We start from the raw sequence: 16455 nt of genomic DNA, 5'->3' as shown, positions 1-16455 counted from the left end.
TTGTCGCTATGTCAGATTGATACGGTCTTATTTACTAGACCGACAATTTGTTGTACGCATAGGGGGAACAATCTCCTCCACCAGAGACGTAACCGCTGGAGTCCCCCAAGGAGCAGTGCTTTCGCCGTTCTTGTACACGGTCTACGTCAACGATATGCCGCTGTCGGAAAGAGCCAAAACAGCTCTATACGCAGACGACACGGCATATTATTATGTATCCGGAAGTGTAGATTATGCGATCGAGAGACTCCAACGGCAATTGGATCTAGTACAGCCGTGGCTCGATATGTGGAGAATCAAGGTCAACGGAGAAAAATCGGTAGCCGTGATGTTCACGTAAAAGACACGTGCTCCAGCCAAGCAGCTGGAAATCTCAGGAGAAAAAATCTTCTTTGGGAAAACAGTCAAGTACCTGGGAGTAGTCCTGGATAAACGGCTTATCTTAGGAGAACATGTTAAATATGTGACCCAAAGAGCAAAAGCCGTCAGGGCCTCATTATACCCAGTACTGAACAGTGCCAGCTCATATCCACTGCCAACCAAACTGCTCATTTTTCCCGCTATTCGTTCTGCCGATTCTAAGATATACTTACCCGGTATGGGATGCTTTGTTGAACTCCACGCTTCAAAAGAAATTAGAAGCCGTCCAAAACATAGCGTTGCGGACGATGTTTGGAGCACCGTGGTTAGTCAGAAACGCCACTCTCTTCGCCATGATGAGAGACTGCAAACCGTATCTGTGGTGGGGGAGGCGCAGGCTGTTCAGGATAGCGGCCGTGTAAGGACCCTACTTCATAGCGTGTAAGAAAACGGCCTCATGCCGTATTTGACGAACCACCATGAAGAGGGAGTACGGGGTTCGAAAAAATGACAAACCAGGCTTAGAAGCCTATATAACGCGTAACCTATGAATGGAAACAGCGCGAAAATTCTGGCCGCGAAATTGACCGTTTTCACAATTAAATTTTGTCAAAATTATAAAAACTAATGCAATACCCCACACTGTCCCACGAAGAGACCACAATTTAATTCAGTCAGCACATGTGACTCCCTCCAAATAACTAGGGCCTTGGTAGGCGTATTCCTACTAGCCCATAAGGTGCTAGTACTGAAAGGACTTCATGCGGATGGAATGAAGGGTAAATCACACCGGGAGTACGAGGCTCAAAAGCTTAGTCTCCCACAGTCAGACCCAGTAAATAAATTTCATGCTGGTCCATAAGGATAGGAATGCAAATTACCAAATCCGTCCATAAATAAAACTTAAAATTTATAACCGCCACTAAATAACCCATGAAACCTGCCCAATAATAAATTCTTTCATCTAAAAATCAAACGACTGCCTTAATTTCACAACCAACAATTCTCGATTGACTTGAACATTTTACACGATATTTAATCAATTTTAAACAAATGTTGTTGTATTTGTAACTGTCAAAAGCCAACAAATGAGAGAATGTGGCGCACATGCTCACAGATGTGTATTATACACAAGCAGTATTTATAAACAAGTAGTCTTGAGAAATATGTATGAAGAGGATAAGATTATTTTTTTAACACTTCATATTAAAAAGATCTTTATTATACTACCTGAGAGCTTAGAAAATTCTACATTCTGGATTAAAACTCAACATTTTTTTTTTTTATATCAAAAGTCTCAACTGTCAGACAGTTAAACTGTCTGACTTCAAATATATTTTTATGACTACTTTGGGAATGATTTTAGTCTTGTATAATCAAAACCCTTTGTATACTATAGTTTCCTCTTATACCTTCTTGTTTTCAGTAAAAAGTGCAGCTCTAACTTATATAATTTAATATAATGAAAGTACAAGAAATAGAAATTACATAATATTTTTATTCAATTTAAACAATTCTTTGATAAAAAATGAATTATATTAAATAAATTAGTTCACTAACAGTACTTATTTATTATTTAACACAAAATAATTATAACTCAAATGGGTGGATAAAGTGACAAATGAAGAGGTGTTGCAGCAAATAGATGAAGAAAGAAGCATTTGGAAAAATGTAGCTAAAAAAAGAGACTGACTTATAGGCTACATATTAAGGCATCCTGGAATAGTCGCTTTAATATTAGAGGGACAGGTAGAAGGAAAAAATTGTGTAGGCAGGCAACGTTTGGAATATGTAGAACAAATTGTTATGGATGTAGGATGTAGGGAGTATACCGAAATGAAACGACTAGCACTAGATAGGGAATTTTGGAGAGCTGCATCAATCCCAGTCAAATGACTGAAGACAAAAAAAAATTATACCTCCATTAAACACATAACATAAAACTCTGAAATGACAATTAAATGTGCATACAAGATACTTATTAATATTTTAAATATATTTACATACATGATTAGCTATTTTATCATCAATTTGCCTAGCCATTGCCAATTTTTGGAGATTTGATAAACAAACTGGGTCATTTGTTAATTTAAGAGCTTCTGAGCCGCACCATTCTTTGGCAGAATCTAGAGATGCCGTTACTTTGCGTAGAATATCTTCAAAGCTGGAAGACTGTTCTATTAACTGTAAAAGTAACAAAACTGAATTTATGAAACAATAAAAATTTGTAAATTATGTTCATAAAAATTGATAGTGTTCTAAATGAAGAGATCTTTTAAGCTAGTCAGAAAATAAAAAGCTTGAGACCAATTCTAATTCTTAGTATTAGCCTGGTGAAACATAAACTTAGTCAATCGTATAAGTCAATACGACAGGCAATTACATAGTAGTAATAGAGGCCATATTGGATCATCACCAGTCGTTTGAGTAATCTGTGATTTAGTATGGTCTAGTCAAGCAGAAAGAGTAAACAACAATTCCACTTATTAACTACCTGGTACTGATAAGAATTCCCATGGAAAGTCTGCTTCATTAATGCATCAAGAGATTATTAAAAAAAATGGCCAACCATTCAATTTTTCAGACTGCTTTCAAATTACATTTTACTTCACAAGTATAATCAGAATTAATCTCATGTCCTCCAAAGTTTGGTTGCATGCATGGATTCTTTGCTTTAATATAAGCTTATACTGATTGGGTTTTCTAAATACTTAGAAACCCAGCAGAAACTGACATACATTGACTCCCAAGAAATGAGGTCAACTACATTTTTTAAAATTTAATAGATGACTAGTAATAAAAATGACAGGTGTCAAGTTGTGTTTTGTTTATAAAATCATACAACAAAAACCCTGGTTCTTCCAATATAAAAAATTTATTCAAAATATAACAAAAACTATCCTGACACAGAGTCTATTTAACGGTAATATTGCTTAACAAATAGGGATTATGATGCCAGTTAGGCCATAACAGTGCCAACAGATACTGTAACACCATCAAATTTCACATCTTTCCAATGACATTTACCCTGGAGATGCGCTAAGCCTGATTTACTAAAAAGTAGTATCCTGCTTATATATAAATATATAACCCTTTTTCAATGCACAAAGTAATACAATTTGGTAATTCAGTTAATTCTGTTGGTGAATTAAAGATTCACAAAAAGACAGTGAGAATTATAACTTAATAAGATCAAATATGCATAAAGAAGATTAGATTTTAACACTAACTTCTACATTAATTCTTGAATTATTTATCTATTTTAAGCCCAATTTTTTTCTAAAATCAGACTCTTCATTGTTATACTATTTACAGGATCCTTAACTCCCTCAACAATCCAGCATTCTTTGAGAGAGGACTACATTAAATGGGTCTTATATTATTTTAAAATACTACAAAATAATTGTAAAAAAATTATAAAAAGTTGTTTTTTTAATAACTTTCATAAAGTGGTATTAATTAATCTTTTTACTTTAAGCCACTATTTACAAGACTGAAAAACGGAAAATACTAATAAATTATAATTTCTGCAGCACAAGGTGAAACTAATGAGCCATACTATAAAAAAAAATAATTGCAAGCTATCAAATATCTAGCAGTCTATGACTAAATTATTCTCTCTTCTTAATGGTCCACTGACAAGCTTAAATTATCATTGTAAATATATCTGAACCATACTTGCAAAGCTGAAAAAGAAGTTTGCAAACCTCTGATGGAACATCAGATTTTCTTATTATTGGTTTCATTTTCACAGTTAACATACTGAGATAACATTTTAACGTTTTTCATAACAAATTAATTGATATAATACTATTGATAAAGTACTGTAATATAGTACTATCAAATCAAATATATAATATCACCCTTCACTAATATCACAAGAAACAACTATAGAAATTTTTTTACATTGCAATAAATGAGAGATGAGATTATAAAAGTGTAAAAACATACATTAAATAGTTATAAAAAGCAATTTATGAAATAAAAAATGCACAGAAACCAAGTCAGTTGGTTGATACCTCTCTTATTGTTCCTTCCTCACTCTGGTCAGTCAACAGTATTTTCTGAAATTTTGGTATGCAGTTCTTTGGTTTGGTTTTATTCAAATTTTTACACCATTCAGTTGCTACGGTTAATGTTTCACTTGCTCTGTCATTAACAGTATTCCATTTTAAATATTTGAATCTTAACTAAAATAAAAGGTTTACAGAAAATTATTATGCTTGATAAAAACAAAAGAAATAAAAGAAATCAACAATATCATAATAAATTTTGTAATTAATTTGATCAACTTTGTTTGGTTATTTATTTTCCACGATGATTTTTACAACTGTTAATTCATCCATGCATAATATTCTAAAAATGCTATTAAAACAACAAATTAGTTTCAAATTTTAACCATTCTATTTATAGTATATATCATCATTATAATGATAATTAGTGCTTCACAATGATGTTTATTCTAACATTTTATAAAATTATAACTTTTTACAAAACACAGCAAAAATTACAACAAATCTGATAATGCAGTTCTGATATTTTATTCAAAAATTATTAATACAAATAGAAAATAAATATTCAAATGCCAGGGCATAATTTTTTAATACCTTACATCAAACCAATGGTGGATTTGTACTTTACTAAATAGATTTAATCTTCATAGCAAGAGGATAAAAATATATTCTACTCTACAAATAACTCCAATAAAGAATTATTACATATAATGAAACATGTTAAAATAATTACTGTTTATAAGCTTCCAAAGTACTCTTTTTTTTTAAACTGGATTTCATTGAACAAAAGGGAAAAGTAAAATTCAAAGTATGATTATCAAGAATAAAGGAAAAGTGATTTTTAACACTAAGACATCAATGATTGGTAAGAAAAACATTAAATTTGGTCTCATCTCCTTAGAAGTGCTCTCTCCTTCAGATTCACCATCATATTCTGATCAGTTGGGATCACTCTACTAAACTTCAAAATGGCAAATTTTTTTCTTTTGTTTAGAAAGAGCAAGCATCAACAGTTATGGTAATTACTTCAGTGCAAATTGGTAGCATATGAAAAGTGCAATTTTTCAGAATTACTTTCGAACCTGGGACTCCACACAAAATGCAGAAACATTACCTACTCACGTCACGGAAAACAGCAAAATGGCAATCAATAGGAAAATATGACTATCACAAATACACTGACATTGGCACATAACTATGGCATTTAATACCAAACTTACTTTTTTTTACAATAAAGACAAAGTAAACAAGAATTTTTAATTGACTTACTTTATAAAATTTATAAAAAGCTTACGCCTAGATGCAACATACAAAATTTTTCTAAGAATCACCCTCAACAGGATTGGTTTACAATACAAGAAAGAACTAGAAGAATACCAAGGAGGTTTCAGATCCTGAAGGAGCTGTCAAGACCAGATCATGAATCTCAAGCTGATAATGGATTACAACAGAAAAAGAAGTAGAGACTTGGTGATAATGTGACTTCAAGAAAGCATAAGATTGCATCTACAGAGAATCTCTACTAAAAATTCTATGACACCTCAGATTATATCTCAAATTAATAAAAATGATAAAACTGACCCTTACAAACACTAAGTCAATAGTGAAATTCAGAGGTGAACTCTTGGAACCATTTGACATTGAAACAGGACTGTGCCAAGGTTGAAACAAGGACTCTCACTGGTACTGTTCAACTGTGCTCTGGAAATGGTAATGAGGGAATGGCTCAAAAAATGCCCCAAAAATAAAAAAAAGGCCAAAAATTTCTATCCATAAATGGAAAAGTAAAACACTAAAACGTAGTTATAAAATCAGAAGTCACATATGCAGCAGAAATACTCTTCTATCTTAACAAACAATCTAAGATTGACAGACTTCAGAAAATTGAAAGAAGAACTGGAAGAACGTACTTTAACAAAAAGTACCAGATAGATTATTTACCAGTAGATCTTCAACAATGGAATGGAATCTTCCTATACCATGCGTAAGATGAGACTTCTCTTTGAGACAAAACTTCTTTGTACACATCATGAGGATGCAAGATTCGAGACTTCTGAAACATTTGATACAGTACAATCTTGACTCGAAAAACACCTAGACACAATGCAGGTGGATAAGACTAGTAAGAGAGAATCTGAAGGAAATGGCTTTACACCACAAGATATGGCCTTACTTAGACAAGATAAAATTAAACGAAAAAATCAAAGACAAAAACACTCACTTCAGTCACAAGAAAGAAATCACAACATGAACATTTTCAACACCAGAAAGGGCACGGAGATTGAAACATATGAAAAAGTACTGGGAGGACTGCAAAGCCCGAACAGTCCCTTTGAAGAGACTTGGTTAATGGACTGACTAAAATGATCCTATGTGGTCATAGAAGATGTGAAAAAAAAACTTTAACAATAAAGTATCTGTGAAAATTGTGACAAAATTAAATTAAATTGTTATCAGAATAGAAATAATTTTCAGGCTCCAAGTAACAGTTAAAATAATTCATCAAAACATATAATCTGTCACTCACAGTAAATATGAACAGCTAGGAATATTAATAAAAGTTTAGTATTTACCCAAATTTTTAACTTGAGAAATTTTCATTACCAAATTATTGTACAAAAAGATGTCTTCAATCAAAAAACGTTTACAAGCAGGTGGAGTTATTTGCCACTTATTAAAAAAATACCTCAAACTAAAGACTTTTACGAATGCTACACATTGAAAGATTTTGAATTCTTGGTTTCATAATTTTCTCCAGATTTTGACCATCTTCCAGGAACATCTCTGAATTATTTGATAAATTAATACTGCTACTAGACTCCTTTCCTGTTTAATTTTGCAGAAGTATATTAATACAATTAAATGGGGAAATTTCAATTATTAACAGACATTACAAGTGAATGTGATCTAGAGTTGCTTATTGAAAATAAACATCCTAAATGTATAGAGAAAACATATGACCATTTGGGGATAATATATTAAAAATAAAAATTTACAACTTTGGTACCATGTGTTTCAAAATGAAAATTGGGGTTTTGAAGTTATGTAATATTTATTCATTTTTACTTACATTGATAAGTTTTTCATGAAAGAGCAACACTTTTTTCATAAGTGTTTAATGTGAGTACCATTTGTCAAACGGCACACATCCAGAGGTGATAGGAGATTTCATCCAATACTTTAATCAGTAAGTCTGGGGTAATTGATGCAACAGCTGCTTCAATCCTGTGTCTCAAGTCGGGTAGGTCTGCTGGTAACAGTAACACTACACTTGGTCCTGTATAAACCTCCAAAAAAAAAAATTCCACATGGCTCAGATCGGATGAAAGTGGAGGCTACAGCAAATAAGCCCTATCATCTGGTCTCTGGAGACCGGCCCAGTGATCAGGGAAGATTTCATTCAACCAATCACATACAGAATTATACCAGTGAGGAGGCGCACTGCCTTGTTGCCAAATAAAGTTCTGTAGTTTGTATTGCAGTTGAGGAAATAACCATAGCTATAGCATATAAAGATTGTTCATTCCACACACCAGCTTCCACGAATAAAAACAGCCCATAAACTTGCCTTTGGGATATGGCAAAAAATCATTCAGTTTTGGGGAATCTTGTTCTTCTCAGGTACTCTGATCGTCCAAGTTTCACTTCAATATAAAGCTATGCTCCAAACATATTTAAAAAAATCTTTTCCTGATGTTTAAATTAATTTTTGATGTAAACAAATTATATATTTCTAACTGAAGGCTTGTTTTGCATGTGCTACTTGGCATTTTATATTGCTCTTGCTTCATCCATCTTTAGTAATTCTACTTCATAATAACAAAATTCTTCTACCTCCGTAATCTTTTCTCTTCCTATTTCTATATTCAGTCGTCCATCTACATTATTTCTACTACATTTCATTACTTTCATTTTGTTCTTGTTTACTTTCATGCGGTAGTTCTTGCGTAGGACTTCATCCATGACATTCATTGTTTCTTCTAAATCCTTTTTACTCTCGGCTAGAATTACTATATCATCAGCAAATCATAGCATCTTTATCTTTTCACCTTGTACTGTTACTCCGAATCTAAATTGTTCTGTAACATCATTAACTGCTAGTTCCATGTAAAGATTAAAAAGTAACAGAGATAGGGAACATTCTTGTCGGACTCCCTTTCTTAATATGGCTTCTTTCTTATGTTCTTCAATTATTACTGTTGCTGTTTGGTTCCTGTACATGTTAGCAATTGTTCTTCTATCTCTGTATTTGAACCCTAATTTTTTTAAAATGCTGAACATTTTATTCCAGTCTACATTATCGAATGCCTTTTCTAGGTCTATAAACGCCAAGTATGTTGGTTTGTTTTTCTTTAATCTTCCTTCTACTATTAATCTGAGGCCTAAAATTGCTTTCCTTGTCCCTATACTTTTCCTGAAACCAAATTGGTCTTCTCCTAACACTTCTTCCACTCTCCTCTCAATTCTTCTGTAAAGAATTCTAGTTAAGATTTTTGATGCATGACTAGTTAAACTAATTGTTCTGTATTCTTCACATATATCTGCCCCTGGTTTCTTTGGTATCATGACTATAACATTTTTTTTGAAGTCTGACGGAACTTCCCCTTTTTCATAAATATTACACACCAGTTTGTATAATCTATCAATCGCTTCCTCACCTGCACTGCGCAGTAAATCTACAGGTATTCCGTCTATTCCAGGAGCCTTTCTGCCATTCAAATCTTTTAATGCTCTCTTAGATTCAGATCTCAGTATTGTTTCTGCCCTTTCATCCTCTTCTTCCTCTATAACACCATTTTCTATTTCATTTCCTCTGTATAACACTTCAATATATTCCACCCACCTATCGACTTTGCCTTTTGTATTATATATCAGTGTACCATCTTTGTTTTACACATTATTAGATTTTAATTTATGTACCCCAAAATTTTCCTTAACTTTTCTGTATGCTCCATCTATTTTACCAATGTTAATTTCTCTTTCCACTTCTGAACACTTTTCTTTAATCCACTCTTCTTTTGCTAATTTGCACTTCCTGTTTATAGTATTTCTTAATTGTGGATAGTTCCTTTTACTTTTTTCATCACTAGAATTCTCATATTTTCTACATTCATCCATCAGCTGCAATATATCGTCTGAAATTCAAGGTTTTCTACCAGTTCTTATTCTGCCTAAGTTCGCTTCTGCTTATTTCAGAATTTCCTTTTTAACATTTATTGCACACAGCAAAAACTGTTTGAGTTGCTTGTTCATTTCACGTATAATTAATCAGTGTACATGAAACTTGAGAAATAAATTTAAAACCCCAATATTCATTTTGAAACACACAGTATATAAGTGATCATCTGGGAGAGTCAATAAAGTATAAATTTGCTAATAATGATCCCAGGAAATATATAGATAGCAAAGATGTTGCACTTTTCTACTTTTTTACATCTTCTACATTTTCTACCTATCTTTTACTCAGACCTCCTGCAATGTCCTCCTCAAAAATCTTATTTACCTCCTCTTCCTCAAGCTTCTCTAAATTTCACAGATTCATCTGACACCTTTTCTTCAGGCTTTTAAACCCTTATCTACGTTTCATTAACACTAATTTATGGTCTCTATCAATGTCTTCTCCAGGGTAAATTTTGCAGTCGACAAGTTAATTTCTAAATCTTTGATTAACTATGATATAATCTACCTGATACCTGCAGTATCACCTGGCTTTTCCCATGTGTATATTCTTCTATTATGATTTTTAAACTGGGTATTGGCAATTACTAAATTATACTTTGTGCAAAACTCTGTAAGTCGATCCCCTCTTTCATTCCTTTTGCCCAGCCTCTATTCACCCACTACATTTCCATTCTTGCCTTTCCCAATGCTTGCATTCCAATCTCCAACTATTATTAAATTTTCATCCCCTTTTATGAGTTTAACTACTTTGTCAATTTCTTCATATACACACTCTCCCATCATCATCATGGGCACTTGCAGGCATATAGACATTAACAATCATTGTCAGTTTAGGTTTCGATTTTATTCTTATTACAATGATTCTATCGCTATGCATTTTGAAATACTCTACTATCTTCCGTATCTACTTGTTCATTATGAAACCTACTCCTGCCTGCCCCCTATTTGAAGCTGAATTAATTATTCTATAATCAGCTGACGAAAAGTCGTTTTTTCTCCCCACCAAACCTCGCTAATTCCAACTACATCTACATTTATGCTATCCATTCCCTCTTTAAATTTTCTAACCTATAAACCTTTTTTAGACTTCTAACATTCTACACTCCGACTTGTACAATGTTATTTTTTAATTTTCTGGTGACCCCTTCCTTAGTAGTTATTAGTAGTTACCCCACCCGGAGATCTGAATGAGAAACTAGTTTACCTCCGGAATATTTTACCAAGGAAGGCGCCTTCTCCATCATTGTTATATGAAAATGCAGAGAGCTACATTTTCTTGGAAAAAAAGCAGCTGTCGTCTTTTATTTCTTTCAGTACTCAGAGGATTGCATGATGTTGATATGGCCGTTTAAGTCATCCTGACCTACGTCCTTAATAACTACTGAAAGAGCTGCTGCCCTCTTTCAGGAATCGTTCCTTAGTCTGGCTCTGAACAGATACCTCTCCGATATGGTTAAACCTTCAGTCCAGCTATTCTGTATCACTGAGCACTCAAGCCCCCCTCATCAACGGCAAGGTCTCATGATTCATAGAGGGAGTATTGTGTCTATACACTAATAATGACACTTCATTGTGCATCCAGGAAAAAAATTGATGTGTCTGATAAGTTTTTAAATTAAATCTTATTATGATGTAGCCTGTCCAGATCAGAAAAGTATAAAGTACACAGTTAATGATAAACAAGGTCTACTTACAATAAATGGATTAAAAAAAGAAATTCAAAAGAAAACCTATAACTCCATTTTTAACGTATTACACCATTTTTAACAACAAATGAAGAAAATTTAGTGAATTTTTAGAGAAAATATAGGTCTTAGAAAAAATAAATAAGGTTACTTAAGTCAAGTAAAGTTAAGAGAAAATATAGGGAGAAAAAATTATCTCTAAAACACTCAGGAAAATAATAAATGGTAAAAGAGGGATATATTCAGTAAAAAACATCATCAATTTAAAAAAAATTAACATTAAAAATGAGAGCAAATTGTTACAGAAACAGAGAAAATAGTAATAATATATCCTTTACAGTAAGAGAATTTTTAGTAATGGAATGCCAGAATAAACGAGAGAATAAGAGAGAGAAAATAAAGAATGTAATTCGACAAATTAAAAATAAAAATCTAGAATTAACAACAAAGAAGAAAAATTTCTAAAAAGGAGAAAAGAATCTTTTAAATAGAGTAGAAGGTTTGGAAAATAGAAACCATTACTCTTGAATAAACAAAATGATGGATTGGCTGCTGTTGACAAATCATACTGCTGAGGGCCAGCAAACATTGGAACATTGTGTGATAATATTTAAAGTGAGCATGCAGTAACAATTGAGTGTACAAGTGAACTGTGTGTTATGAGAATATACTGTTTTGGGACAAAGCTTATTTTTATATATCTACACAGTACGTTATTCTAGAGTAAATAAATTGTATTTAAAAAAATTTTAACATGGGTTATCTCTCAATAATCTTGTCTAATTGATAACTAGTGACAATGTATTTATTAATACAAAAATAATCTGAAAATCATTTCTGATAAAGGTAGTAAGTTAATATTCAAAGAAAAAAAAATAAAGTGCAAATTCAATAGCTTTCGGTTTATGTTCAGCAACATAAAATGGAAAAAGTAATTAATGAACTAAATCATGGTGAATCATCTGGTTTTGACTTTCAGTAAATAATAAAGAAAAATATAATGTGCATATATTGAAAATATGTTGAGTTTTTTTTTATTACTTATTTAATCAGTCAATAGTTACAAACCAGTCTCTTTCTTATAAGTTTAAAACTAAAAATCCCATCTACTTTTAAAAAAGATGATAGTAAACCCACTGAAAATGACCAGTCAGTAACATTAACTATTTTCTCTGAGAATTTGAAAAAGATAAAGCAGATAATAAACTATTAATAAATTATATATAAATTACCAGAGTAAAATTCCAAATCAAGGGCAGCAATAAAAAGAGGAAAAGATTCTATACAATTTGTGCAATGAAAAATTTATTAAATATATTACTGATAATCTAGATTAAAAAAAAAAAAATAGTTACTGGGATCTTTCAGATCACAGTAAGATCATTAATTGCATAAATAAAGTGACTTTAAGTAGAATAATGGAAAAAATAGATACGGGGAAATGTACTGATCTGTTTTAAAATATTTTTAATGGTATATACTATTTTTATCATACATCAGTAACAGGATGTCTTATACCTATATTAAGTTTTATAAGTATAGTAAGTGTTCTACAAACATATTCTTATTCTAACCAAGATAAAATGGATGGAAGAATAGGTAAAAAATATCATCATATCCATGTAAAGAATAATATTGGTTCTAGCTACTGGCAAACTGAATGCAACATTGATAACAATATTTCAAATGTTTCATCCAGCACAAAGTGTTTTTAATGATAAGGATTAATAAAAAAAAAGTCTCCAAAACCCAGCAAACAGTTACTTTTTTATTATATTGTACTGCATTATCTCTCATCACTTAAACTGATGCACTTTCTATTTCTCTGTATTCTGTGCTAATCTTCTTTTAATCTCAAAATATTTTCAAAATCCAACCGTTTCAGTTTTTAGCTCTTAGTATTCTAATATTTGTTTTATTTTTTTTGGCAGTTTTAACCAACTATACTTATTTATATTCTAAGTTATTTAACTCAAAGCACTTTCTTTTATTCTAAAATTCATTTTACAATTTTGTTATTTCAAATAACATTGATAATAGTAACAAAACTATACTTTGACAAATTACAACTAATTTCCTAATTACCTCTTTTGTTTCTTGTTTTATCTTTACATTTTGTGTCTTACTGTTAGATATCTAACCAGTTATCAACTACACCTAACAAATTTCTTTTCCAGAAACTTTGTAGGAATTAAAAAGTCTCACAATAGAAACATTTACTTAGATACTAAAAGATTGATACAATTTTTTGCCATCAATTCAGTCCATCTAATAATTTTTTGTATATTTTCTATTTTTATATATAAACATCAGATGATGGGTTGACTTACAAATCAAAACGAGCAGACTACCAGTAAATGAAAAAAATATAATTTTTACTCACATGAATAAATAATATCTTTAAAATTGTTGATACTGAAGTGTTGATAGTGTGATAGAAGGTAAATAAGTTTCTCCTTAAGTTCTTATTAACATAGTTAGAATTTTGCTCAAAGTAACAAATAACAGTAAAATAGACAAAAAAAAAATGGAAAATTATTAGTAATACTATTAACATTACTCACATATTCCATTACTTCAGTGTCAATCTGATCTGTCAAAGCTAATCTCTGAAAATTACAAATGCAATCCACATCATCCATTGCATCAAAATAAGCACACCATTGCTTAGCAGATGTATTAAAGCCAGTAACCTTTTCAACAATGTTTTGCCATGTTCTCAAAACTTCCATGTACTACATTAAACACATAATTTATTATCCATATTATTATTATTATTATTATTATTATTATTATTAATCAATTGAAAACCTGATAAAATAATATAATAATCCAAAATGAGTAAATAAACCATAAACCAGTTTAAAGGAATTGCATCTTCATTAGTATAATCAACTGACTCTGGATGACTTTCGCAATCCCAAATTTTTAAGTCTATATCCCATGTATTGGGCAAGACTTCCACAGTAAACATTTTTTTGCATCTTGTGGGGCTCATAATGTACTAGTTTTGACTCTTAAGGAAAAATATCAGGAATTGAACATTTGAAACAGTACTGTCATCTCTTATTAATGGTACAGACTGCAGGATATATTTTAATGATAGGATTTTAAACTGATGGATTTTATATTCTAATGGATATTGATTGGAGAAACTAAAAAATATCAAATAAATCAAGTTTTGTTTCTGGATAGATACCCTCATGAGAGTTATCTAAGCTTCTCAATTTGGGCCAATCAACTTAGCATAAATTTTAGTGTTTGTACCTCCTTCTTCTTCATCACATTTCTAAGTAAACATTTTTTGTCTTCAGTTTTTTTAAATTTTTTCTTTTCTTTTCCAATTATTCAAGTACAAATTCCTGTCTCAATTCTCCCAACTCATCCTTCCATTTTTCTCCCAGTTGTAGCATTTTTATTTTTATTTTCCTTGTCTCCATATCATAAATTGTTTCATTCCAAATAGACCTTAACCAGTTTTCAAGACTGTCCAAAAATCCACACAACAACATTCTATTTCTCTAGAAAGAGTTCCTTTGTTGTTGCTAATCTAATTTTTCCAGTGAATATCATATGTATTCAGTAATGATGTTCCTTATGCATGTGAAACTTTCTGTCTGATCAGTATCCACTTTGTAGTTTGATATTATTATTCATCTTTTCTCTATTTGATTCTAGTACTCTGCTCTTTATCTTTTAACTTTTATCCTTTTTCATGTTTCATAATGTGAAGTCTCAGACTTCTGTTTAATTTAAGTTTAGTTTTCTTGATATATCTTTTATACTTTTATTAATTTGATTCACTCCACATTTTTTACACTTACCTTTTTCTCAATCAAAATATTTCCAAGTTATTCCTCTAAATCATCTGGCCAACCTGCGGCATGTGTGTCACTTGTGACATGCAGAGTCAAGGTGAGTGGCACGAGGAGGATGTAGTAATAAAAACTTTTTTTGGAATATCAAATTTGGACAAAAAAATAAAATCTGTTAATTTGAAAACATAACCAAAACATTAACTAATACTCAATGTCTACTCTATAATAATTACTTCATTTTCAATAGAATACATGAGTATTCAGATAACATTTAATGTAAACATTCTTTAGTTGTGAATGATTGTGAAGTTAACACTTATGAGTCACCAGTATCTGTAATTTTTATTTGCTTTGAACTGTTATATTTGCATTGCTTTACAGTGGTGCCAGGCACCGTCTGGTAGACGGTGCCACTAATACAGGTGCCCAATAATTTTGACAGCTCACTGTTGTCTTGTCTTAGGTAAATTACATGTAGTCACAGTAGTCATTTGAAAGTAGTTGATTGAAGTCGATCTTGGATAGATTTACATGAATTTTACTTCAATTTTTGTGCGTGACATTTATATCTTTCTCATACTGTGTCTTTAAGTAAGTCATCTACTTCAAAAACAAAAAATGAAGAAGATATTACTCTTCATGAATTCAATAATGCATGGGAGGAATTCATTATTTTTACTAATCAAAATATAACAAAACCAGTTTGTTTGATTTGTGGTGCTAGAGTTGTAGTGCCAAAAAAAATTTAACTTGAAGCGACATTTCAAACGAAACCATGACAATTTTAACAGAATATATCCTCTTGGTTGATCGTTGAGGACGGAATTCATTAAAAAAAGATATCCTTAATACACCAAGAAAAGGTTTTTTGGTCTTCAGTCATTTGACAGGTTTGATGCAGCACTCAAAAGATGATTCCCTATCTAGGGCTAGTCGTTTCATTTCAGTATACTCCCTACATCGAACATCCCTAACAATTTGTTTTACATATTCCAAACATTGCCTGCCTGCACAATTTTTCCCTTCTACCTGTACCTTCAATATTAAAGCGACTATTCCAGGATGACTTAATATGTGGCCTATAAGTCTGTCTCTTCTTATAACTGTATTTTTCCAAATGCTTCTTTATTCATTTATTTGCCGCAACAACTCTTCATTTGTCACTTTATCCACACATCTGATTTTTAACATTCTCTTATAGCACCGGATTTCAAAAGCTTCTAATCTTCTCAGGTACTCTGATCGTCCAAGTTTCACTTCCATATAAAGCTACGCTTCAAACATATACTTTCAAAAATCTTTTCCTGACGTTCAAATTAAATTTTTGATATAAACAAATTATATTTCTAACTGAAGGCTCGTTTTGCATATCCTATTCAGCATTTTATATCACTCCTG

At 31.5% G+C, this 16455-nt stretch overlaps 1 protein-coding gene across 1 annotated transcript in view; it reads right to left on the bottom strand.

Annotated features, from left to right (window-relative positions):
• Positions 1-16455, bottom strand: part of LOC142334470 (uncharacterized) — a 712180-nt gene that overhangs the window by 322576 nt on the left and 373149 nt on the right. The window contains exons 61-63 of the mRNA XM_075382526.1: positions 13804-13974; positions 4380-4550; positions 2368-2544 (exon numbers count right to left, since the gene is read on the bottom strand). Of these exons, the coding sequence (XP_075238641.1) occupies positions 2368-2544; positions 4380-4550; positions 13804-13974 (519 nt within the window). The remainder of the gene's footprint in view (positions 1-2367; positions 2545-4379; positions 4551-13803; positions 13975-16455) is intronic.

This window comes from Lycorma delicatula, chromosome 1, assembly GCF_047948215.1.
Source record: "Lycorma delicatula isolate Av1 chromosome 1, ASM4794821v1, whole genome shotgun sequence".
NCBI classification, from domain to species: Eukaryota; Metazoa; Arthropoda; class Insecta; order Hemiptera; family Fulgoridae; genus Lycorma; species Lycorma delicatula.
The sequence above is the reverse complement of the archived record's forward strand: the minus strand, read 5'-3'. Positions and strand labels throughout refer to the sequence as shown.